Consider the following 25,545-nt stretch of genomic DNA (forward strand, 5'->3'; position numbering starts at 1 on the left):
TATATTCTTTCCTCCTTTGTCAAAGATAAGGTGCCCATAGGTGTGTGGATTTATGTCTGAGCTTTCTGTCTTGTTCCATTGGTCTATATGTCTTTTTTTGTGCCAGTACCATATAGTTTTGACTGCTGTAGCTTTGTAGTACAGTCTGAAGTCAGGAAACCTCCAGATTGATTCTTCTTCTTCTTCTTTTTTTTTTTTTTTTAATTTAATTTTATTTTTTTATTATTATTTTTTTTAATTTAATTTTATTTTTTAAACTTTACATAATTTTATTAGTTTTGCCAAATATCAAAATGAATCCGCCACAGGTATACATGTGTTCCCCATCCTGAACCCTCCACCCTCCTCCCTCCCCATACCATCCCTCTGGGTCGTCCCAGTGCACCAGCCCCAAGCATCCAGTATCATGCATCGAACCTGGACTGGCAACTCGTTTCATACACGATATTTTACAAGTTTCAATGCCATTCTCCCAGATCTTCCCACCCTCTCCCTCTCTCTCAGAGTTCATAAGACTGTTCTGTACATCAGTGTCTCTTTTGCTGTCTCGTACACAGGGTTATTGTTACCATCTTTCTAAATTCCATATATATGCGTTAGTATACTGTATTGGTGTTTTTCTTTCTGGCTTACTTCACTCTGTATAATAGGCTCCAGTTTCATCCACCTCATTAGAACTGATTCAAATGTATTCTTTTTAATGGCTGAGTAATACTCCATTGTGTATATGTACCACTGCTTTCTTATCCATTCATCTGCTGATGGGCATCTAGGGTGCTTCCATGTCCTGGCTATTATAAACAGTGCTGCGATGAACATTGGGGTACACGTGTCTCTTTCCCTTCTGGTTTCCTCAGTGTGTATGCCCAGCAGTGGGATTGCTGGATCATAAAGCAGTTCTATTTCCAGTTTTTTAAGGGCAGATCCATTCTTCTTTCTCAAGATTTCTTTGGCTGTTTGGGGTCTTTTGTGTTTCCGTACGAATTATGGCGTTTCTGCTCTGGTTCTGTGGACATGCCATTGGTTGCCTGACGGGCGTTGCTCTGTGGAGCGTCTGCTAGTGCAGTCACTGGCACAGCATGGATTCTCCCACCCCAGGAGCAAGGGCGCGCTCCATCTGTTTCTGTGACCTGGAGTCCCTTCATCAGCGTCTTACAGTTTTCTGTGTGCAGCTCTTTGTCTCCTTGGGTAGGTTTATTCCTAGGCGTTTTATACTTGATGTTGCAGTGGCATAATGGGCTTGATTCCTTAATTTCTCTTTCTGATATCTCATTGTTCATGTATAGGAATGCAAGTGATTTCTGTGTATTGATTTTTGTATCCTGCAACTTTACTAAATTCACCAATTAGCTCTAGTAATTTTCTGATAGTATCTTTAGGGTTTTCTGTGTATAGTATTGTGTTGTTTGCAAACAAGAGTTTTACTTCCTTTCCAGTCTGGCTTCCTTTTATTTCTTTTTCTTCTCTGATTGCCTTAGCTAGGACTTCCAAAACTGTGCTGAATAATAGTGGCAAGAGTAGGCACCCTTTTCTTATTCCTGATCATAGATCTCTTTTAACTTACAGTTTATTTGTATCAGGATACAGTCTGCTAATCATTCTTATAAATGTGAAAGTCATTAAAATCTTGTTAGAATGGTTTGATATATTTAGATTAAGTACCACTTTTGACTGTCATTTTTACGTGAAGACAGAGATACATAACATTTGGTTTGATCTCAATTCATACTCTACTTGGGGATGGGGGAAATGCACTTACTCTAAGTTATTAATAGTTGGAGGACAGTATGGCAGATACTGTCACACAGTGGGCTGTTTCTTAACCTGTATTTTAATGACATCTCTCTGTTAAAATCCGTAATACTACAGCAGTGTCTTTTTCTCTTTTCTTTATTGGTCCATGGACTTTTTGAGTGTGGAGTACAAAACTGTCTTACTGATGTCTTACTCATTTTCTTAGTATCTGAGCATTTGTGTAGACCTCCCCGCCCCCGCAAACCCATTCTTTTAGAGTTAGTTTTTTGATCTTTGCAAGATAACTCCTGTCTTCTCTTATTCTCCACCTCCCACTTTTTAAAATTTTCTCTTTTATTCTGAAATACCCAGCACCTTCTATGAGCCATGCACTATTCTGTGCATCAGAGGTGCAGTGATCAATCATATCAACAGAGTCTCTGTTCTTAAGGCTCCTGTGTGCCAGTGGGGATGGAGGTGCAATAAATAAGTAAATTGACTAAAATAATTTTTATGTGATAATATGTTTTATCAAGAAGCAAAAATAGGATGATGTAAAAAAAATAAATAATTGGATGAGTGAGGGAAATGTTTTCTATTAGATGGTCAGTAGACGTTAGCAGCCGCTTAAAGATTTGGGGGAAAGACTCTTAGATGTAGCAAAAGTGAGTCAGGAGGCCCTAAATTGGCTGTTGTGAATTGAACAAAGTCTAATTGGTTATGCACAATTATTGTGTTATTTTAGGTAAATAAAATATATAGCAGTCAGTGAAGTTAAGTGAATATCAGCTGCTTTCGTATAATCTATTGGCTTATAGTGAAAGTAAACCTTAGACCAAATCCTTCCAAATGCAGTAGACTTTTATTTTGCCATCATTTATTAGCAAGCAAGTTCAAAAATAGTAAGTGCCATCTGTCTTGTAAACATGTGAACTCCTCAGCTTCCGTATCTTTAAAGTACTTCAGCCATACCTTGCATGAAAGATTCAGTTGATTTACAGATGTAACAAAATTGTAGACGCAGGAGTTGGTTAATCTTATTGGTGGCATTAAATAACCAGACTCCTCAAAATGAATGACTGGCCTTGGCACTGTCTTTAAGAAGATAGGCTTTTATAGAAATAAACCACGTATCTACGGTCAGTTAATCTAACAAAGGAGGCAAGAATATACAGTGGGAAAAAGTTAGTCTCTTCAGCAAGTGTGGTGTTGGGAAAACTGGACAGCCACATGTACATGAGTGAGGTTAGAACACACCTTCATACCATAGACAAAAATAAACTCAAATATGATACACGATACTGTAAAACTCCTAGAAGAGAACACAAGCAAAACATTCTCTGATGTAAATTGTGCCATTGTTTTCTTCGATCAGTCTCCCAAGACAATAGATGTAAAAGCAAAATTAAGCAAATGGAACCTAATCAAACTTATAAGCTTTTGCATAACAAAAGAAACAAAAAACAAAATGGAAAGACAACCTACGCACTGGGAGAAAATATTTTCAAATGATGCGACCAGCCAAGGCTTAATTCCCAAAATATGCAATCAGCTGTACAGCCCCAACAGAAAAACAACCCAATCAAAAAATGGGCAGAAGACCTAAATACACATTTCTCCAGAGAAGACATCCAGACGGCCAGTAGACGCATGAAGACATGTTCAACATTGCCAGTTACTAGAGAAAAGGAAATCAGAACAACAATGAGGTACCACCTCACACCAATCATAATGTCCACCTTTAAAAGGTCTACAGATAATAAATGCTGGAGAGGATGTGGAGAAAAGGGAATGTAAATTGGCACAGCAACTATGGAACACAGTATGGAGTTTCCTTAAAAAACTAAAACTAGAGTTGCCATATGATCCAGCAATCCCACTCCTGGGCGTATATTGGGAGAAAACTCTTAATTTGAAAAGATAGATGCACCCCAGTGTTCATAGCAGCACAATTACAATAGCCAGGACATGGAAGCAACTTAAATGTCCATTGGCAGATGTAAGGATAAAGAAAATGTGAGCTATATATGTGTGTATATATGTATACACACACGAATACTCAATTCAGTTCAGTCGCTCAGTTGTGTCTGACTCTGTGACCCCATGAATTGCAGCGCGCCAGGCCTCCCTGTCCATCACCTACTCCCGGAATTCACCCAAACTCATGTGCATCAAGTCGGTGATGCCATCCAGCCATCTCATCCTCTGTCATCTCCTTCTCCTCCTGCCCCCAATCCCTCCCAGAATCAGGGCCTTTTCCAGTGAGTCAGCTCTTCACATGAAGTGGCCAAAGTATTGGAGTTTCAGCCTCAGCATCAGTCCATCCAATGAATACCCAGAACTGGTCTCCTTTAGGATGGACTGGTTGGATCTCCTTGCAGTCCAGGGGACTTGCAAGAGTCTTCTCCAACTTCACAGTTCAAAAGCATCAATTCTTCGACGCTCAGCCTTCTTCACAGTCCAACTCTCACATCCATACATGACCACTGGAAAAACCACAGCCTTGACTAGACGGACCTTTGTTGGCAAAGTAATGTCTCTGCTTTTTAATATGCTATCTAGGTTGGTCATACTACTCAGCCTTAAAAAAAGAATAAAATAATGCCATTTGCAGCAACAAGAATAGACCTATAGATTATCATAGTAAGTAAAGTCAGTCATATACAGAAACAAAAATATCGTATGATATTACTTACATGTGGAATCTAAAATATGACACAGATGAATCTGCTTACAAAACAGAAACAGACTCACAGATATAGAAAAATAGAAAGCAAGCTTGTTTACCAAAGGGTGGGAGAGGGATAAATTAGGAATTTGGAATTAACTGTTACAAGCTTCTGTGTTTAAAATTGAAGTTGTAGCGCCAGTACTTTGACCACCTGATGTGAAGAGCCAACTCATTGGAAAAGACCCTGATGCTGGGAAAGATAGAAGACAAAAGGAGAAGAGGGTGACAGAGGATAACATCATTATCTCAGTGGACATGAATTTGAGCAACCTCTGGGAGATAGTGAAGGACAGGTAAGCCTGATATGCTGCAGCCCATGGGGTTGCAAAGAGTCAGACATGACTTAACAGCAACAGTAATGTAAAAAATAGATAAAAAGCAAGGTGTAGTAGTACAGGGAGTTCCAGTTGAGCTATTTCAACTCCCAAAAGATTTGTGAAAGTCCTAAAAGATGCTGTGAAAGTGCTATACTCAGTATATCAGCAAATCTGGAAAACTCAGCAGTGGCCACAGGACTGGAAAAGGCCAGTTTTCATTCCAATCCCAGAGAAAAGCAATGCCAGAGAAGGTTCACACTACCATACAATTGCACTCATCTCACACACTAGCAAAATAATGCTCAAAATTCTTCAAGCCAGGCTTCAGCAGTACGTGAACCGTGAACTTCCAGATGTTCAAACTGGATTTAGAAAAGGCATAGGAACCAGAGATCAAATTGCCAGCATCTGCTGGATCATTGAAAAAGCAAGAGAGTTCCAGAAAAACATCTACTTTTGCTTTATTGACTACGCCAAAGTCTTTGACAGTGGATCACAACAAACTGCGGAAAATTCTTCTTCAAGAGATAGGAATACCAGACCACCTGCCCTTCCTCCTGAGAAATCTGTATATAGGTCAAGAAGCAACAGTTAGAACTGGACATGGAACAGCAGACTGGTTCCAAATAGGAAAAGGAGTACGTCAAGGCTGTATATATATGCAGGCTGTCACCCTGCTTATTTAACTTACATGCAGAGTATTTCATGAAAAATGCTGGGCTGATGAAGCACAAGCTGGAATCAGGATTGCTGGGAGAAATATCAATAACCTCAGATATACAGATGACACCACTCTTATGGCAGAAAGTGAAGAAGAACTAAAGAGCCTCTTGATAAAGTGAAGGAAGAAAGTGAAAAAGTTGGCTTAAAGTTTAACACTCAGAAAACTAAGATCATGTCATCTGGTCCCATCACTTCATGGCAAATAGGTGGGGAAACAATGGAAACAGTGATAGACTTTATTTTTTTGGTCTCCAGAATCACTGCAGATGATGACTGCAGCCATGCAATTAAAAGACGCTCCTTGGAAGAAAAGCTATGACCAACCTAGACAGCATATTAAAAAGCAGAGACGTTACTTTGCCAGCAAAGGTCCGTTTAGTCAAAGCTATGGTTTTTCCAGTAGTTATGTATGGATGTGAGAGTTGGACTATAAAGAAAGCTGAGTGCTGAAGAATTGATGCTTTTGAACTGTGATGTTGGAGAAGACTGTTGAAGAGTCCCTTGGACTGCAAGGAGATCTAATCAGTCCATCCTAAAGGAAATTAGTCCTGTATATTCATTGGAAAGACTGATGCTGAAACTGAAACTCCGATACTTTGGCCGCCTGATGAGAAGAACTGACTCATTTGAAAAGACCCTGACGCTGGGAGGGATTGGGGGCAGGAGGAGAAGGGGACGACAGAGGATGAGATGGTTGGATGGCATCACCGATTCGATGGACATGAGTTTGGGTAAACTCCAGGAGTTGGTGATGGACAGGGAAGCCTGGTGTGCTGTGGTTCATGGGGTCACAAAGAGTTGAACGCAGTAAATGTCAAGATGAAGGTTCCCTTATGGGGTAATGGTGGCCGACAGGGGACAGGTACAAGGGAGTCTTCATGGGTCCTGGGAATGTCTATATTTTTATCTGTTGTGGTTATTTGGGTGAGTGCATATGTAAAATGTATATTAAAAATTTGTGCCCTTTAGATAAGTTCTGCAGGGTGGTTGGTAAAAAATGATGTTTATACCTCTGTTCCCTTCTAAGAGTTTTATGCATTTAGCTTTTCCATTTTGTGTTTGATCCATGTTGAATTAATTTTTGTATAATGTGTGAGGTAGGAATCTAACTTCTTGTTTTGGCATGTGGATATCTAGTTGTCCAGTACCATTTATTGATGATTATTATTTCCCCATTCTCTTGGCACTCATTTAACTATAGATGTTTGAGTTTATTTCTGAACTCTCACTTCTGTTTCACCAGTCTCCCTCCTTATTTCTGTACTCCCACTGCTTTGATTGCCATAACTTGGTAGTAATTTTTAAAATCAAGAGCGTGTGAGTCCTCCAACTTTATTTTTCTTTTTCAATATTGTTTTGGCTCTTCAGGGTTTCTTTTAGTTCCATATGCATTTAAATATCACTTTTTTCATTGCTGTAAAGAAAGGTCATTGGAATTTTGATAGATATTACATTGAATCTGTAGGTGACTTTGAGAGTTTTACCATCTTAAAAACATTTTCTTCCAATCCTTGAACATGGAATGTCTTTCCAGATACTTAGGTCTGTTGTAATGTTTTTCAGAAGCGTTTTATAGTTTTCAGTGTACAAGACTTGTTGTTGTTAAATATATTCCTAAGAATTATTATTTTGATGGTAATATAAGTGGAATTTATATGTAAATTTTAGTTCTATATTATTCATGGATTGTGTGTAGAAATACAACTGATGTTTTAAAATTATTTTTTTTTGAAGGATAATTGCTTTACAGAATTTTGTTGCTTTCTGTCAGACCTCAACTTGAATCAGCCATAGGTATACAACTGGTAATTTTAAGTGTTGACCTTGTATCCTGCAGCTGTGCTGACCTCTTTCATTAACTCTGATACTGTTTTTGTGAACTTAGATGTTCTGTATACAAGGTTGTCATCTGCAAATAGGTATAGTTTTGCTTCTTATTGAGTCTGAATTCCTTTTATCAAATATTTCATTTTCTTGCCTCATTTTCTGACTAGGACTCTAGTACAATATTAAATAAGACTGGCAAGACTGGAATCCTTGTCTCTGATCTTAGGAGGCACATATCCAGTTTTTTATCATAAAATATGTTAGCTGCAGATTTTTCTTGGTTACCCTGATCAGCTGCAGGAAGCTCCCTTCTCTTCCTTGTCTTCTGAGTAGGCAGTTGGATTTTGGTACTTGCATTTTCTTTGTCTATTGAGGTGATTATGTATCTTTCTTTTATCTGTGTTTTATTACATTGATGCTGAATCCACCTTGCTTTTGTGGGATATATCCTATATGTTTCTGGCAATCCCTCTTTTTAATGTTCTGGATTAGATTTGTTTGTGTTTTTGTTAGTATTTTTCTATATTCACAAAGTTATCGATCTGTAGTTTTCTCAAAATATCTTTGATTTGATTATCAGAGTAATACTGGGTAATAAAATATTAATAATTGGTGGTAATTCTTCCTTAAATGTTTGAGCCATCTATCTGGGTTAGGACTTTTTATTTGAGAAAAGCTTTAAAATTTCTGATTCAGTCACTTTATTTCTTCCAGGTGGTCTTATTCACTGATGTACAATTATTCATAGTATTCGCTTTTCCTTTTTGTTTCTCTAAGGTTGGTAGTAATTCTCCTTTAATTCCTGAGTTTAGATATTTGAATCCTCCTCCTTTTTTTTTCTTGGTTAATCTTGCTAAAAATTTGTCAGTTTTTTTGATCTTTTCATGTAACCAACTTTTTGTTTCATTGATTTAAAAAATTTGTGAGTTTATTTTCTGGTTTGTTTCCATTTCTAATCCTTATTGTTTCTTTCCTTCTACTTCTTTGGACTTAACATGCTCTTACATCTTTTAAGGTAGAAGTTTAGGTTACTGATTTGAGATCTTTCTTATTTTTTAATATAAACATTAACAGTTATAAATTTGTCTCTGATTTTTCGGGGAAGAGGCATGCTGTGTGGCTTGTGGGATCTTGCTTCGCTGACCAGGGATTGAACTCAACATTGAGAGAGTTGAGTCCTAACCACTGGACTACCAGCAAATTCCCAGCAGTTACAAGTTTACCTCTAAATTATACTTTAGATGCAGCCGATACTTTTCAGTATGCTTTAAAATTTTCATTCATTTCAAAGCATTTTCTAATTTTGCAAGTTACTTCTTTTTTGTCTCATTAGTTCTTTAGGAGTGTGTTTAATTTTCATGTTTGTAAATCCCCCAGATTTCCTTCTGTTAACAATTTCTCATTTCATTGTTGTCAGGGAACATACATTGTATATCTTTTTTCTTTTATTTCTATTCAATTATATTTTTATTCTCTTGACCAAAAGGAGGAAAAATCTGTTTGGCTTTATGGTTTGCCTTTTATGCATATGGTTATCTAAAGTTCTATATTCAAAGTTATAAATTTCTACAGTTAGGAAAGGCTTGATAACATTTTGTTTTAATAGATATTTTATAAATATTTATGATCATGATTTACCAGTAGTTTTTGTTGTTGTTATTCCTGCACATTCATTTACTTATTTTTTGTCTTTTAAGCTTTTTCTTTTATACTGAAGTACTCTTGCCTAGAAAATCCCATGGATGAAAGAGCGGTTTCTAGGAGTTGGACACGACTGAGCGACTTCACTTTCCCTTTTCACTTTCCTGCATTGGAGAAGGAAATGGCAACCCTCTCCAGTGTTCTTGCCTGGAGAATCCCAGGGATGGGGGAGCCTGGTGGGCTGCTGTCTAGCAGCCCACCAGGCTCCCCCATCTGTCTATGGGGTCGCACAGAGTGAATCCGACTTCAGTCGGGTCCGACCGACTGAAGCAACTTAGCAGCAGCAGCAGCATAGCCAATGAGGGCCTCCCTGGTGGCTCAGACAGTAAAGAATCTTCCTGCAACGCAGGAGACCTGGGTTGATCCCTGGGTTGGGAAGATCCCCTGGAGAAGGGAATGGTTACTCACTGCAGTATTCTTGCCTGGAGAATTCCATAAACAGAGGAGACTGGTGGGCAACAGTCCTTAGGGTCACAAAGAGTTGGACAAGACTAAGCGACTGACAGAGAAGGCAATGGCAACCCACTCCAGTACTCTTGCCTAGAAAATGGACAGAGGAAATGAAAATGCTTTTCCTGCCATGGACGGAGGAGCCTGGTAGGCTGCAGTCCATGGGGTTGCTAAGAGTCAAACACGACTGAGCGACTTCACTTTCACTTTACACTTTCATGCATTGGAGAAGGAAATGGCAACCCACTCCAGCGTTCTTGCCTGGAGAATCCCAGGGACGGTGGGGCCTGGTGGGCTGCTGTCTATGGGGTCACACAGAGTTGCACACGACTGAAGCGACTTAGCAGCAAGCGACTGACACATTCACTCACTACTATAGCTGATTAACATTTTATAAGTTTCAGGTGGACAGCAAAGGGACTCACCTATACATGTACCATTCTCCCTCAAACCCCTCTCCCATCCAGGCTGCCACATAACATGGGGCAGATTTCCCTGTGCTCTACATTTGGACCTGGTTGGTTATCCATTTTAAATACAGCAGTGTGTACATGTCAATCCAAAACTCCCTGACTATTCCTTCCCTGTATTTTTCACCCCTGGCAACCATAAGTTTGTTCTCCAAGTCTGTGAGTCTATTTCTGTTTTGTAAATAAGTTCATTTGTATCGTTTCTTTTTAGATTCTGCATATAAGGGATGTCATGTGATATTTCACCTTCTCTGTCTGACTTCACTCATTATGACAACATGTGGGTCCATCCATGTTTCTGCAAATGGCATTATTTCATTCTTTTCAATGATTGAGTGATATTCCATTGTATATATGAACCACATCTTGTGTATCCGTTCCTCTGTTGGTGGACATTTAGGTTGCTTCTGAGTCTTGGCTATTGTAAACAGTGCTGCAGTGAACATTGGGGTGCATGTATCCTTTCAGACCATGCTTTTCTCTGGGGTACATGCCAAGAATATTTCTTAAATCTATTTATACTTACTGAGATAAGTTTTATTGCCTAACATGTGATCTGTCCTGGAAAATGTTCTACATGCATTTGAGAAAAATGTGTATTTTGCTCTTTTGGGGTTGAGTGTACTATAGATATGCTCTATATCTAAATAGAATTATTTTATCTATATAGCATATTATAGCATTACTTAAATCTTCAGTTTCTCATTGATATTTCTGTGTACTTGTTTATCCTTTATTGCAAATGAGGCATTGAAATCTCCAACTGTCCTACTTTAATTATTTCATATCTTTTTTCATGTATTTTGAGTCTGTTGTTACATGCATACATGTTTACAATTATGTATCTTGTTGATAAGTTGGCCATTTTTTCACTATAGATATCCTTCGTTGCCATTAATAACCATTTTGTAATCCATTTTTCTGCTAATAGTATAGCCTTTTGGCTACTGTTTGCATGGTATTTTTTATTTTTATTTTTTTTATTTTTTGGCTCTCCAATGGTTTTGTTTTTTTATTTTTTTATTTTTTTCGTTTCATACATGATATTTTACATGTTTCAATGCCATTCTCCCAAATCTTCCCACCCTCTGCCTCTCCCACAGAGTCCATAAGACTGTTCTATACATCAGTGTCTCTTTTGCTGTCTCGTACACAGGGTTATTGTTACCATCTTTCTAAATTCCATATATATGCGTTAGTATACTGTATTGGTGTTTTTCTTTCTGGCTTACTTCACTCTGTATAATAGGGGTGGATGAAACTGGAGCCTATTATACAGAGTGCATGGTATTTTTTAGTCTTTTAATCTATTTTGTGCTTGAATCTAAAATGTGTCTGTTGTAGACAGTATGTAGTTATCACGTTTTTTAACCTAGTCTGCTGATTTCTGCCTTTGTTCGTTCTGCTTACATATATATATATATATATATATATATATAAAATTATGCAAAAGGGAAGATTACTTCTGCCATTTTTGCCAGGTGTGTCTGTGTGTTTTATATCTTTTTTTGTTCCTCATTCCTTCATTAGTGCCTTCTTTTTGTTAAATAGATATTTTCTAGTGTGCTTTTTAATTCTCTTGTTTCTTTTGCCATTTAAATAAATGTGCACTTCAGTGGTTGACCTGAGGATTAAAATCAACATCTCAACCTACAACAATATAGTTTGAGTTAATACCACTTAATTATAGCGGCATACAAAACTTTCCTTCTGACTCCATCCCTTGTCTGTCTTTTGTGCTATTGTTGTTATATAAACTATATCTACATAATACACACCGAACAGCATGCTTATAATTATTGATTATGCAGTTTCTTTAAACTTGTCTATTAATTTCCTCCTGCTGCTTGTGTAAAAAAGAGTTAAGGTAGAACTTGCTCCTTATCCTTGAAATAACCGCTTATGAGGCCTGCTCGTTGCTGGCATCTGAAAACTTGGATTTCAGGAGGGTTCCCACCTGCCTAACTGACACTCGTTGCTGGCATCTGAAAACTTGGATTTCAGAAGGGTTCCCACCTGCCTAACTGACACGAATGGCTTACTGTGCCTAAACTGCTTGTACAAACAATGTAGTTTATGCTGAAGGGAATCTGGAATTTTGATACAGGTCTAGCTAGTCTGACATTTGGACTTCTTCAGGGTCGGTTTCTGTTGATTGCTTTTTCTCTGTGTATGGACCAATGTCTTTGTATGTTCTTTTTTTTTTCCTTGAAATCTGGACATGTAAAATATTATAATGCACCACCTCTGGAAATCTGGTTCTTCTCCCTCCCCTGTATTTCTTTTGTTGTTATAGTTTGTTTGTTTAATAACGTTTCAGAACTCATTTTTTAAAGTCTGTGTTCTGTCGTATGTAGTCCTTGAAGACTGCTCCTAGTTTAGTTGTCAGCTCGTGATTAGACACATTTCCTTAGATACTTGGAACCTTTAAGTCTCACAGTCTTTCAAGGGGGGGCGGTGTGTGTGTGTGTGTGTGAGGCATTTACAGTTCGGCCTCATTCTTCACTTAATGCTGCACAAAGCCACAAAGTTAGCCAGAGGTGAAAGGCCTTTCTTGACTGTGCAACAGCCTTGGGCGTTTGCATAACTTCTAGATTTCTAGGAATCTGTAGGAAATTTTCAGAGTTCCCTACTGACATCTCATTCCTCAGCTTTTCTAGAAAATTTTTTCTTAATGTATTGCCTGCCCCAACTATTTTTTCCCAACCTCTGACAGTTGAGATATGTAACAGTTGAGATATTGATTTTTAGTAAATACCCCAAGCTCTTTGCATTGGAAAAGCTTTAAGTCAGGTTAAATATAGGCAGCCTTTCAAATGGGGTCTATCAGCAAACCATTAGATAGGTCAAATATAATAGTTTTGGGGGAATCCATTCTGCCTTCTCCAGTGGCTGCCAGGCTGCTCATTTTCATGGGGACTTTGGGCTTGTTGGGGCTTTTTGTTTTGGGGCCACATTCTAGCATGTGGAATCTTAGTTCTCAGTTGTATGTATGCGCTCAGTTGTATCTCTTTGTGACCCCACAGACTGTAGTCTGCCAGGCTTCTCTGTTCATAGAATTTTCCAGACAAGAATACTGGAGTGGGCTGCCATTTCCTATTCCAAGGGATCTTCCCAATGCAGGGATCAAACCTGCATCTCTTGATGTCTCCTGCTTTGGCAAGCGGATTCTTTACCACTGTGCCACCTAGGAATCCCCTTAGTTCCCTGACCAGGGATCAAACCTGCACTCCTGCATTGCAAGTACAGAGTCTTAACCACTGGACTTTCAGGGAAATCTCTGGGCTTGTTGGTTTAAATTGCTAATTTGGAGCTGGAAGTAAAGGGTGGAAAGATAAGAATAGGGAAGGCCAAAACACCACAAGGCTTTCTGTTTTTATTGAGACTACAGAATGCTTCCCAGATGGCCACAAACTTTTGGTTAATTCCTTTGCGTTGATTCTGATATTTTTTTCTTTTATGGAGGAGAGAATTTTTGTAGGCTTTACTACTTTATTGATACCCTCCTTTTTGTCTCTAAACATGACCTTTTCCATTCATCTTTATGTGCCTCTGCCTTGTGGGAGCTTGAGTTTATTCAGTTATCTCATAAGCTTTTTGACTGTCAACAGTTGTTCCATTTTGTTTTGCTTTAGTTTAGATAGACAGGAATCTGAACAATATTGAAATAAATTTAATATAAAGTAGTAATGATTTTTAGTTCATTCTCAATAATTGAATATCTGGGAAGAATAACGCACTTTCCCCATAAAAATGTGTAAAATATTAATATTGTACATTCTCATTAGTGTTACTTGTAGATCTTTTTTTTTATGGCTCCCTCTTCTCTTTCTTCTTACTATTACCGTGTTCATTTTTTACCTCCTTAGGCCACAGAGAATGCTGATGGGAGAACCATTTCCCTAATTTCCAAGTAGTCAAGCTGATTGCCATGATGGGTGAGTTCCAACTAAAGGCATTTCTTATCTATAAAGGATAAGACGGGGTGGGGGCTTTCTCTGTGTGTATGATGAGCTTCTTAGGAAGAAATCTTACGATTTAGTAGGTTTATATAATGTTTTACATTTATTTACTTAATAGATTTTCAATTAAAGCACTTACTGTGTTGACTTTTACAGTTTTGGGATAACCAATTTGTGCAGGACATGATGTGGACATTCAAAATAAACTGTTAAGATGGATTGTGATTTTTTTCTTTCTTTCTTTCTTTTATTTATTTTTTTGGATTGTGATTTTCTTAGAGTCTGATGGCCAGATAAAGTTTTTGGTAAAGAAACCTGAGTTTTAAAGATTGAGTAAAGGCTGAGGAATGAATTATTATGTAATTACTCAGCAGTATAGTAGTATAGATAGACTAAAGAAAACAGCTGCATAAAAATAATGAATCATAAAACTTGATAACAGAGTAGAGGAGTAAATCATTGGTGCTCAAGGAGGATATGTTTTACAACTCTTGTGAGTTTTCTGTGGTGTCATATAATGTTAATGGAAAGGAAGGCCAAAGTATGGGAATGGATTGTGGGGGTTAAGTTTATATATCTTTTTGTTTTCTTCTGTACTTTCTTTTTTTTCCCCTCCTTTTCTCCTTGGAGTTGAGGGTTCCAATGTGAGGCAGGGATTAGACAGGGAAAAACTAGAAAGAAATGGAGCAAATGGCCCATCCTATCCTAATGGGGAAAAATAGACTGTGTAGTTGGAAGCTGAGGTTTTAAATTTAGACCAGTATCTTATACCGATATCTTAATTCTGACATGTATTTGCCAATGTTTGTCTTTCTCACAGTGTTCCTATCCCTTGCTTAACAAAGATATTATTCAGTCTTACATGTATATACATGCATTAGGGCCAAAGAGCTTAAATTTGTCCATGTTCTTCACTGGAAGGGCTAGCACACATCAATGTGTCTGTTGTGGCAAATGTGTAGGCAAAACCCCCACCTTCCTACTTTCTAAATTTCTCTTCCGTTTCCTCCAGGAGTGCAGTGCCATCAGGTGGTCCAGATGTTCCACTTTTGTCACCTTCACCTCCAGTTCCAAATTGGAACTTTTACTGAATTCGTACCAGCTTTTCATTTTTGTTGCTCTCACCATAGTATGCAAAGTACAGTCATTGCTTAAAAACATTTACAGAGGTAGTCTCAGGAAACTGAATATTTAGAAGGATGCATCACAGATACTTGAATTTTAATTGAAGATTTTCTCCTATAAATACTTTTTTAAGTATAATGAATTAACCATAAAAGCTAATAAATTAAGCATTTCTGATAAATGTTTTATTTGAAATTATTACCTCCCAAACATTTTCTGTGTTTGTGCTCAACAATGAAACGTCCTCTTAATGTGTGTCAGAAATCCACTGCTGCTTCTGTGTGACTCTTGGTCAGACCGTGGGATCCTCTGAGCAGCCTCTCTGCCATATAGAGCAACTCATGATCCTGTGACGTTTATAACCTGTCTAATCTTGCTGGTACCTGTAACCACCATAGAGATTCTTAATAGAGTAAAATGGTCTAGAATTGTTAGAACAGTGCTTGTAGTGTAAGTTCACCACTTTGCTTGATCCTTTGGGCATTTGTTAGCTTACATCTTATCAAAAGCAAGTTTCCTGTTGGGTACTTATGTAGCATCTGATTCTCCTTCAAACCAGAAAAAAGAAGGAACTCGGTTAAGTAACCCTTCAGTTGTATGTCATCTCCCTGAGAAGTTACTTTTATTCAGTGGCTCTCTCTACTTTTTTACATGTACAATGGCAAATGGTATTCATTTCTTTAAACTCAGTATATGTAATATACTGAGTATATATTACATGTACTGAGTTAATATATGTAAACGTGTTAAGAGATTTAAGCCAAAGCCTTCCCAAGAATTTATTTTGGTGTTTTAATATTAAACATGTAATGTTGAACATGAAATATGGTGAAAATGCCTAAATTCACATGCTTAAAGAAGAAAATAATTAGGACATAGATACGTGTAGGTATTAAAAGTTTTCCTCTCCCCAGTGTAGAATTACGGGTCCTACTTTTCATAAGAAAGTTATATCAGATAATTTCATTCCAGTTCATAGTATTTTCAGCTTATTCTTTTTCTAAGGAAGGATTTTTATTTTATCAATAAATGACATAGTCTGGCTTGGACCCATATACAGCACACATGTTGTAATTACGTTATAGACCCATTTGGCTCAGTTACTGTTTGGCTAAGCTAATATTATGTAGAAATTTTATTTCACAAACAATACTTCTTGAAGGATTAAAATTTTCTCTGGACCTGGAATTTGTTAACAAAACCTTTGGAGCCATAATTTTAATTTTAGTATGCAAGTAGTTTCACTATAGAACAGAGTATATTGAGTGTTGTAAAAAAATTAAATGTTAGAGAAATAAGCTGTGTGTTCGAAAGACTGATAAAGCCATTGACTTGCCAAATTCTTTTTAATGATCTCCCTTTACAGGATAAAGCATGTTTTAATTACTATTGCTGTGGAACATAAATTATTATTACCAAAATGGTTACATTGTAAAATGTAAGCTGTAAAGTCCCTCAGTTCCTTTATTGACCAATTGTTGATTATCATTAGTAGAAATGATTTACTAGTGAAAAATCAATTAAATTGTCCAGAGATCATATAATTATCATTACTAGGATGCTCATGCTTATATAGTCTTAGAAAGAAATCTTTGGTATGTTTGGAAAAGATTAAAAGTTCATGGTTCATGATCATTTCAGTTTTATGGATTCAGTACTTTTTTCTAAGAAGTGAATTTTTCTTGCATTGATACCTGTTAAGTTGTTAGTGGTTGAGGTCATTAGTCTGTTAATGTAGTCTTGTTGAACCTTATGGTAAAGATATTAAAAAAAAAAAACCACATCCAAATATCAGTAGGCCTTTATCTACAGATACAGCTTTTCTTTGCTTCTGACTTGAAGTACTGATGAAAGAGAAAAACTCTGAAAGGAATTCTGTATTTTAAACATAAATGCTAAATAATGATAGTATTTAGAGAAAGGTGTTTATTTTTTCCCCACTTGTTTTAATTAAGATTTTAGATGTCTTGATGTTTTGTTTAGGAGTCATAGAAAAGAATTTGTTATAACAGGGTTGTTTTGACCCATATCCTAGGATGTTACATCAGGAGAAGAGTCAGGACTGTACTTGCCTTATAAATGTCTTGTGTGAACACCTAGTGTGAGGCAGGCGCCTGATATCGTACAGTTTTAATGTTATTTATGTTCAGTTTTTAAATAACTAAGCTTTTCTTTCACCAAAAAAACCAGTGCAGGCCTTGAAAGTGTTCTAGATGCATTGAGTTTTATTATAAATTTTGTATTGATGTCTATGATAAATACATATTGAAATCACAGTTCTGTGTGTGTTTTATTTTAAAAATACCTAGATGATCAGCAAGCTTTGAACTCAATCATGCAAGATTTGGCTGTTCTTCATAAGGCCAGTCGACCAGCATTATCCTTACAGGAAACCAGAAAAACAAAGTCCTCATCACCAAAAAAGCAGGTATTTGTCTCAGTAATATTTTAGTAAATATATATTTGTTCTGTGAATTGTCTTCTTTGAATATCCTAATTGTATAGAGGACTTGTTTGAAGTGATTAGCTTTTATACTTTTGAATCAAGTATTTTGTTGTTTGTCATACATTTTTCTCTAAGGGTGTCAGTTTTTTTTTTTAAATGATAGTTTCATTTGTGGTAACTTCTCTCTAGAGTAGATATCTCATCCAATTCCTAAGGCGTGTAACACAAACAAATGGCTTTTACTTAAATAACTGACTATTCTCTGTATTTACAGATGAAGATAATTTTGATTCTCATACATGAAATTTATTTGGAACATCTAACATAGAAAGCGGAAATGTAGTATTCTGTATTGCTGTCTAACAGAATTAGTAAATGTCTCATACTGGGGATGCCATCACTAATAGATCTTGGTGCTCTTTCCTTTTGAGCCAGATTAAGCAACCTAATTCTCAACTCAGCTCTTTGGTAGAAACTGTCAGGTGATTGGAGTTGACACTGATTGAAATCTCCTTCCCCCTCTGCTCTATCTTAAATGAGTGACTAAAAAGAAAAGAGATTTAAATCACAGAAAAGGGAATTTTATCTCATCTCTGACATGACTTACCATTTCATTACAGAATGATGTTCGAGTCAAATTTGAACACAGAGGAGAAAAAAGGTAAGGAAGGAAGCATTATATGTCAGTTCATTGATTTAATCAAATGCATGGCCTACTTAAGATAGTAGAGGTTCTTTTCAGATTTTAATGTAGGTTCTCATGGCTTACAAATTGAGAATGGAATAGTCCTTGTTGGTAACTGTAATGTGTACTTGTACTTAAGATAGAGTCTATCAAATTTCAGGCTAAGCAGCAGAAGTGAATCATGTTTTTACTTTGCAGTATTAGGAAGTAAGTAAGGTCATTGTGTAATGCAGCTTTAAATATTACCATTTAAAAACATTTTTAGTCAGTGGAAATTAAATATTTTTCTCCTTATAATTCTATCATCTCTTCAGATGCTATACAGATTTTAGGTGTATGGACTTAAATTCACAATTTTGAGTATTCTGAAAAAACTTGAATCATTTGACCTGTATTTACTTAGTAACATTGAGAAAAGTGTTGGACTGGTGACTGTAAATTATTTAGCAAAGGTGGAAGACTACCCTTCAACTGGGCGTTTGTATCTCATTGGAATGGTGGAAATGGTCGCATTGGTGGGTGGTTGACAACAGAATTGCTGACGAGACCTCATAGATGTTAAAGAAGATAGAATTTTATTTCTATTATTAGTGTCTCATTAATTTAATGAAAGATCTGTCCATCTTAAGGATTTTAAAAAGCTCACAGATCATATAACCTGAAGATGTAAAAATGTTTTACACAGAGATTAAAAAAAAAAAAGAGGTGGAGAGTCTTCCCTGGCGGTCCAGTGGTTAAGACTGCACTTCGAATGCAGGGACTGTGGATTTGATCCTGGTCAGGGAGGTAAAATCCTACATGCCTTAGGGCCAAAAAACCAAAACATAAACAGAAGCAATATTGTAACAAATTCAATAAGGACTTTAACAAATACGTAAATAAGTAAACTTAAAGAAAAGAAGGGAGTAGGGGATGCAGATACATCATACAAGTATTGTCCTGTCTACTTTTTCCTGTTTACAACTTTTATGGATATATTCTCAATTTTGTTATAGTTCATTGAGCACTGTTTATTGAGTACTTACTATATGCTGGGCTATAAAGGGAATAAAGTTAAGTGAAATATGCACAATCCCTCCTGTTACAAAACTTACAAGTCTAGTAGATCGTCTCCAAGCTTAGAGGCATGGTCCCTAGGGGCAACACAAGTCAATCCTTTGTGAAATAAGAAGAAAATTCTAGGATTAAAAAATTTTAATTCTTTAAAAATATTTATTTGGGATGTGTATGCTTACGTGATATGTGTGTGTGTGCGCGCGCGTGCGTGCACATGCACTCAGAAATACTGAGTTGATAAGAGTTCAGAAATCAGAACTTGGATACCCAAAGAACAACTTGATTCTTTTAACAGTTTCATCGTATGATGTAGTTATTAACCACTTTCCAAAATGAACATTTTACATTGTTATTTAATATTCTTATAAATAACAGTACAAATTATAAACTGCAGAGTATTTTGAGTATTTCCTTTTGATAATTTTTATTAGGCTAGAACAGACTTCAGAGTTCTTGAACTTTGTGTTAAAATGTTAGTGCACCTGATCAGAAATGAGCCATTGTAATGTGTAAGTAAAGTGAATATTTATATTTTAACTTGATTTTGTATTTCTGTATTCAGGAGATAACTGTTACGATTTAGTTATTTAACTGTACATAAGAAAATAAAATATATTAAAATTCTGTTTACATAGAATCCTTCAGTTCCCCAGACCAGTTAAACTGGAAGACCTGAGGTCTAAAGCTAAAATTGCCTTTGGACAGTCTATGGATCTGCATTATACCAATAATGAGGTAAACATATGCACATTAACTTTCAAGTTCTTTTTTTTGGAAAAATAGTGTGTTTATTTAAGAGATAGATTTAGGATGATTGTGTTTTTATTTGGGCATCAATACGGATGTGCTATTTTAGAGGAATAAGATATCAGTAGTAAATTTTAACTCATTAAAATGGATTTTTTCATCGTGGAAGGTACTGAAAGGTGCTGCTGTGCAACAGTTGAGAATCTGTTAAAGGAGGAAAGGCATGTATTGCCTAGAAGTTTGCTGCTTGTTTATGTTTTATTTTTGTTCTTTGTTCTTTATTAATGAACTCTGTCCTTTTCATACTGTATACTTTTCTACAGAGACAACAGGGCTTTGGTAGTTGGACAGTTTAGTTAAAGCTTAAAGGATTGCTTTCATGCTGGTAAGGTTGTGATTAGATTGTTTATGTTTGGGAGTCAGTATGTAATCTCAGGGGCTCACTGTGACACTAAGGAGCTCTGTGTTCTGGGGAATCCCTTTTGAGCCTTCTGTAAAATTTGGATTGCAAATCTCTGAGATTTTTTTTCAGATCCTATGATCTCAGATCAAGATCTTGAGATTTAAAAATTTCCAGGGACAGTTTAGTTAATTGGTTAATTTATTTTCTTTTCCCTCAGAAATATCTGTTGAATTTGCGAGGCATGATGGTTATGATTTATGAATTGCAGCCCCTAGTGGATTTTATAGACTTGTAGTAGAAGTAGACAGTTAATAATTGAATTGTTTAAATATGTGAATTCTTTGAAGGAAATGCATAAAATATTATGATAAAGGATAAAGGCAAGGGCAGTATATGTCTTATTTAGTTAATACTAAGGAAGAGCTAAATGAGGTCGTAATATTTGATTGTTGAGATTTGAAGTATGAAAAGCCAACCCTACAAAGAATTTGAGGGGAATAACATTCATGGTAGAGAGCAGCTTGAGAGCAGAGCATACAGAGATCCTGGGAAGGAAAAGACTTGTGTGTCAGGAATAGAAAAAAACGTCAGTGGTAATGGAGTGACAGTGGGAAGTTTAGTAAAAATTAGAAAACGTGCAAGTACTTTGCAAATGTTAAAGTATTGTGCTAATAAAAATATTTGACATATTAGATTTTCTAATGAATTATTGTCATTTTAAAGCAAGAGAACATGCAAACATGGCCTGTCTAAAGATATCACTCATAAAGTGGAAAGTATTTTGAATAAGTAAAAATCCGTATCCAAACAAACAGTGTTTCTGAACAAAGTGATGAGTACCATACTATAGTAATACCTTAAAATATCATTTTTCAAATACTTTTTGGGTTTTTGGTAGCTATGAACACCTCTTCTTGCCTGGCCCTGTCTTGACACTTATTTGTGTCTGTGCTGGCCTAATTTCCAACTGCCTGCCCCTGAGATTCTGAGGACTTCTCAGAGATAACGACTGTAGGGTGTAAGCTGAGTACGTAAGGGAGGGAATGGGGATTGATGATATGAGGTGAGGCTCAAGGATGTGGTGGGAGATGGGGATGGATGGGCGCCACTTGCCCACTGTGCTGACTTGCTGGATGGTACACCCTTTATGGACCTCCTCTCTTCTTTGTCTTCCCAATTACCCTGCCAGTGTTTCCTAGTATCTCTTATAAACATACCTGAATCTTTATCTCATGGTACGATTCTGGGGAACCCAGATATATCTTTGTTTTGGTTTTGTTTGGTCTAAAATTGTGTCATGGAAAACTTTCAAATGCCAAGGTACATTGACTACAATATTTTCTTGACCTGTGAGCCTAGTATGTCTGTCAAGAAAATTAGGTTAGTTTTGCATGATTTGTTCATATTGTTCCTGTCTGAGCTCTTAAAATTGCTGCTTCTTTTTCTGAGTTCTCCCAGTTGGTTTACAGACATGCCTTGTAGATACTGCAGGTTCAGTCTAGACCTCTACAATAAAGGGACTGTTGCAATAGAACCAGTCACATGAATTGTTTGTTTTCCCAGTACAGTTATGCATGTGTTATAGTCTCTCAAGTGTGTGATATTAAAAAATACTTTATAGTTAAAAATGCTAGCCATCATTGTAAGCGTCAGCAAATTATAATCCTTTTGCAATAGTAACATCAAAGATCACTGATCATAGATCACCATAACAGTTATAATAATAATGAAAACATTTGAAATATTTGGAAGAATTGCCAGAAAGTAACATAGAGACACAGGGGAGTAAATGCTGTTGGAAAAATGGTGCCAGTAGACTTGAGGCAGGGTTGCCACAAACCTTCACTTTGTGAAAAAACAGTATCAATGAAGAGCATAGGTGATGTGCTCTAAAGCAGGGGTGCCTGCATATAATATTTTCTAGGGTTTTCTTGAGGATTGACGTAGAGCTGATTGACTAGGTTTTAGCAACTTGCTCCCATTTTCCAAAAATTGGGAAATTTCTCCATATCAGCTTCTTTTTTTCCTGCTTTCTGGAGGATTCTTAGAGTGGTTTTGCTGTTTATATCTGGGTGTCCTCTTGGCAAAAGTATGGTAGAGGAGGCATTAGGGTACAACATTACATTGCTTAGCATTTTCCCGCCACTCTGAGTTCCTGTGAGAATCTGTGATTTTTGAGTTAGCTATGTTCTGATTCACAAAGTGACAAGCCTGGTGTGTGTTCTTGGACAGTGGGGGTACTAGGGAGAGACTTAAAAGAGGTGTTAGTTTTATGGACCTGTAGACATGCAGAAAACTCATTGATATTGTTTTTATTCCAGTTCTATAAATATTTTTTTTCTGTGTAGTACAAAATCCTCTTGTTGTAAAAGAATTTTTTGGTTTACCAGAATTGAAACAATTTAAGCTGGGATTGGATCTTTATCTTATACAGTGTCAGGCAGGTGTGTACTGTCACAGGGCATAGACGGGGGTGTGCAGGCCAAGTGGATTTTCTAAGACTTTCCCCATTTTAGATGGGTAGACGGTGAACCTTTTTATGAACAGTTTTCATGTTTCACTATGTAAAGTTAAAAGATAATTCATTTATTTCGAATTTAGGTTCTATTTAATGAGATTTTTGGACTCAATTTTTTGTTTCCTTTCCAGAAATTATTTTTATTAACATACAACTGATTTACCAGTAATAAGCCTGAGGGAAATAGATTTTATGAATGAGACTGAAGTGAATTCACCAAACAAGAAAATATTGGGTAATTTATTTAGTATAATTTAGAAAAGGTGAAACTTGTTCTCGACTTTTAGTTCTTGTTTTAAAATCTGTAACAGGTGCCCTTAGCACATATGAGAGATTACATCAGAGCTATAGACCAAGGTGCCACTCCAGGCTCCTCCAGAATGTCCAGATTTCACTCTAGCAAGCTGCAGAATCATTTATGTTAATATTTTGTAACTGTGATTTAAACTAGTATCTTTCCCTTGTAGAAATAAACAATACAGTTATAAATAATGTGTAGTTAAAGTAAATATTCAGGTTTTCTCCTTAAGTGAAAAATTGGCAAAACAATCCTTATCATTGCTTTAAAATGTTTTCTAGTATTTAAAATTTAATTTAAAAGCTATTAAAGATGGGAACAAAGGGTTCATGATTGATAGAAAAGTGAAAGGAATTTAATTAGGTAGATCAGACTTGTTTTTTGATATCAGTTAATATTCTGTTTTTTTGTTTTTTTTTTAAGAAAAAATTCTCAGAAAAAAAAAAGGGCCTAATAGTAGATAAGTTGTAACAGTATAAAATTTGCTATGAACAGAAATTGGGAGTATAATTTCAAGTACTGAGAGAGGGTAGGCAGATTGTATGATGTAATTCACATTAGTCCTGCTTTGTATTTGTGTCTGGCAGCCTTTCTTAAACAAGGGGTAGTTTTCATAAAAGAAATCTACAGAGAACGAGTTCACACCATGTCAGCTTGTGGGTGTGAGTACAGATGAAGCTTTACCCTATGATATTTATTAAACAGTATTTACCAAGAATTTGCTTTTTGCTGTGCTCTGCCTTCACTGCTAGTTTAGGGGAAACCCTTGTCTGCTGGGTGTTTATACTGTACAACACCCTTACCTAGTTCACTGGTCCTTTACGTTTGCATGGCCTGTATACTGCGTGTGTTAGTGCAGGCTCACAAGTGTGGAGTATGTTTGCTTGTTTTTATTCTGTCCTTTTAATGAAATGGAATGTACTTTGAAGATTATTGACAGAGTTGTCTTAAGCTAGTAAATTTACATTTTTTTTGTTACTTTTTTTTGTCTTTATTTGTATTGGTTTTGCCATACATCAGCATGCATCCGCCACAGGTGTACACCTGTTTCCCATCCTGAGGCCCCTCCCACCTCCCTCCCCATACCAGCCCTCTGGGTCATCCCAGTGCACCAGCCCCAAGCTTCCTGTATCCTGCATCGAACCTGGGCCGGCGATTCGTTTCTTACATGATATTATACATGTTTTAATGCTATTCTCCCAAATCATCCCCCCTCCCCCCACAGAGTCCAAAAGACTGTTCTATACATCTGTGTCTCTTTTGCTGTCTGAGCCTATTATACAGAGTGAAGTAAACCAGAAAGAAAAACACCAATACAGTATACTAATGCATATATATGGAATTTAGAAAGATGGTAACGACAGCCCTGTATGCGAGACAGTAAATTTACATTTAAAACAAGTATTTTGTTAAGTAGTGTGAAGCTTGCTTTTCCCTCACAGATGGTTGAGGTGCTTCTGTCGCTTATAATGTCTGACCCGTAAGAGGACTGATGAAAGCAGAGTGCAGCGTCCAGGGCTTACTGAGGGTGGCTCACCTGTTTAGCTCACTGCTTTAGATGGCAGTGGCCACGCTGCCATGGTCAGGGACAGCAGTGCAAGGTGGGCTGCAGACTGCGGGCACGGCGCTGGTGGCACCCCCCGCGGCGTCTGCCACCAGTGCTTAGTTGCGTGTTATATGTTGGTAAGTACACTAGTGAGAATGCATGTCTCTGGTTATTCTTTTTAAAAAATAAAAATTTCATCAGTGCAGGTGAAAGATAATACTTTTATATAGTTTTTGTTTATGTTCCTTAATGCTCTTTTGAGGTGAAGAGACTATAACTTAAGTTTAACGATATTGTGGAAATATCTTAGAAAATTGATCTTTAATCTTTAAATATGTTTTCTAGAAAAATTTAATGTATAATAAAGCAAAAAATTTATTCAAATTCATTTTATGATTTCAGTGATGGTAGGATGAGAAGAAAATAACCTAGATACATGTATTCATTCAGAATTTCATTATACTGACAAGGAGCAAAGTATTTTGAGGTTGATAATTCCATAATGATGGAGATACTCCTGGAAGGACTTGACTTGATGAGATGGCTACACAATTCCTTATGTTCCTTTTTGTTTAGTTGGTAATTCCATTAACCACCCAAGACGACTTGGACAAGGCTGTGGAACTGCTGGATCGTAGTATTCATATGAAGAGCCTCAAAATATTACTTGTAATAAATGGAAGTGCACAGGTATGAACTGGGAATTTTTTTCAGTGAGGATTATAGGATATATGCCTGTAAGAAGTCAATGTATGAAACATAGTTATATTCTATAATCACTGATATATTTTCAATATGATTAAATT

General features: G+C 36.6%; 1 protein-coding gene across 6 annotated transcripts in view; it reads left to right on the forward strand.

Annotated features, from left to right (window-relative positions):
* MAP3K2 (mitogen-activated protein kinase kinase kinase 2) overlaps positions 1 to 25,545 on the forward strand; it is a 92,823-nt gene that overhangs the window by 34,829 nt on the left and 32,449 nt on the right. For 5 of the 6 annotated variants that reach the window (XM_006047421.4, XM_044932355.2, XM_044932357.2 and 2 more), the window contains 5 exons: positions 13,823 to 13,891; positions 17,350 to 17,468; positions 18,107 to 18,147; positions 19,863 to 19,962; positions 25,316 to 25,429. In XM_006047421.4, the coding sequence (XP_006047483.1) occupies positions 13,885 to 13,891; positions 17,350 to 17,468; positions 18,107 to 18,147; positions 19,863 to 19,962; positions 25,316 to 25,429 (381 nt within the window). In that variant the 5' untranslated portion in view covers positions 13,823 to 13,884. Of the gene's footprint in view, positions 1 to 4,736; positions 4,759 to 13,822; positions 13,892 to 17,349; positions 17,469 to 18,106; positions 18,148 to 19,862; positions 19,963 to 25,315; positions 25,430 to 25,545 lie in introns of those variants that run through there. The other variant, XM_044932358.2, reaches the window with a different exon arrangement.

Source organism: Bubalus bubalis, chromosome 2 (genome assembly GCF_019923935.1).
Source record: "Bubalus bubalis isolate 160015118507 breed Murrah chromosome 2, NDDB_SH_1, whole genome shotgun sequence".
Taxonomy (NCBI): Eukaryota; Metazoa; Chordata; class Mammalia; order Artiodactyla; family Bovidae; genus Bubalus; species Bubalus bubalis.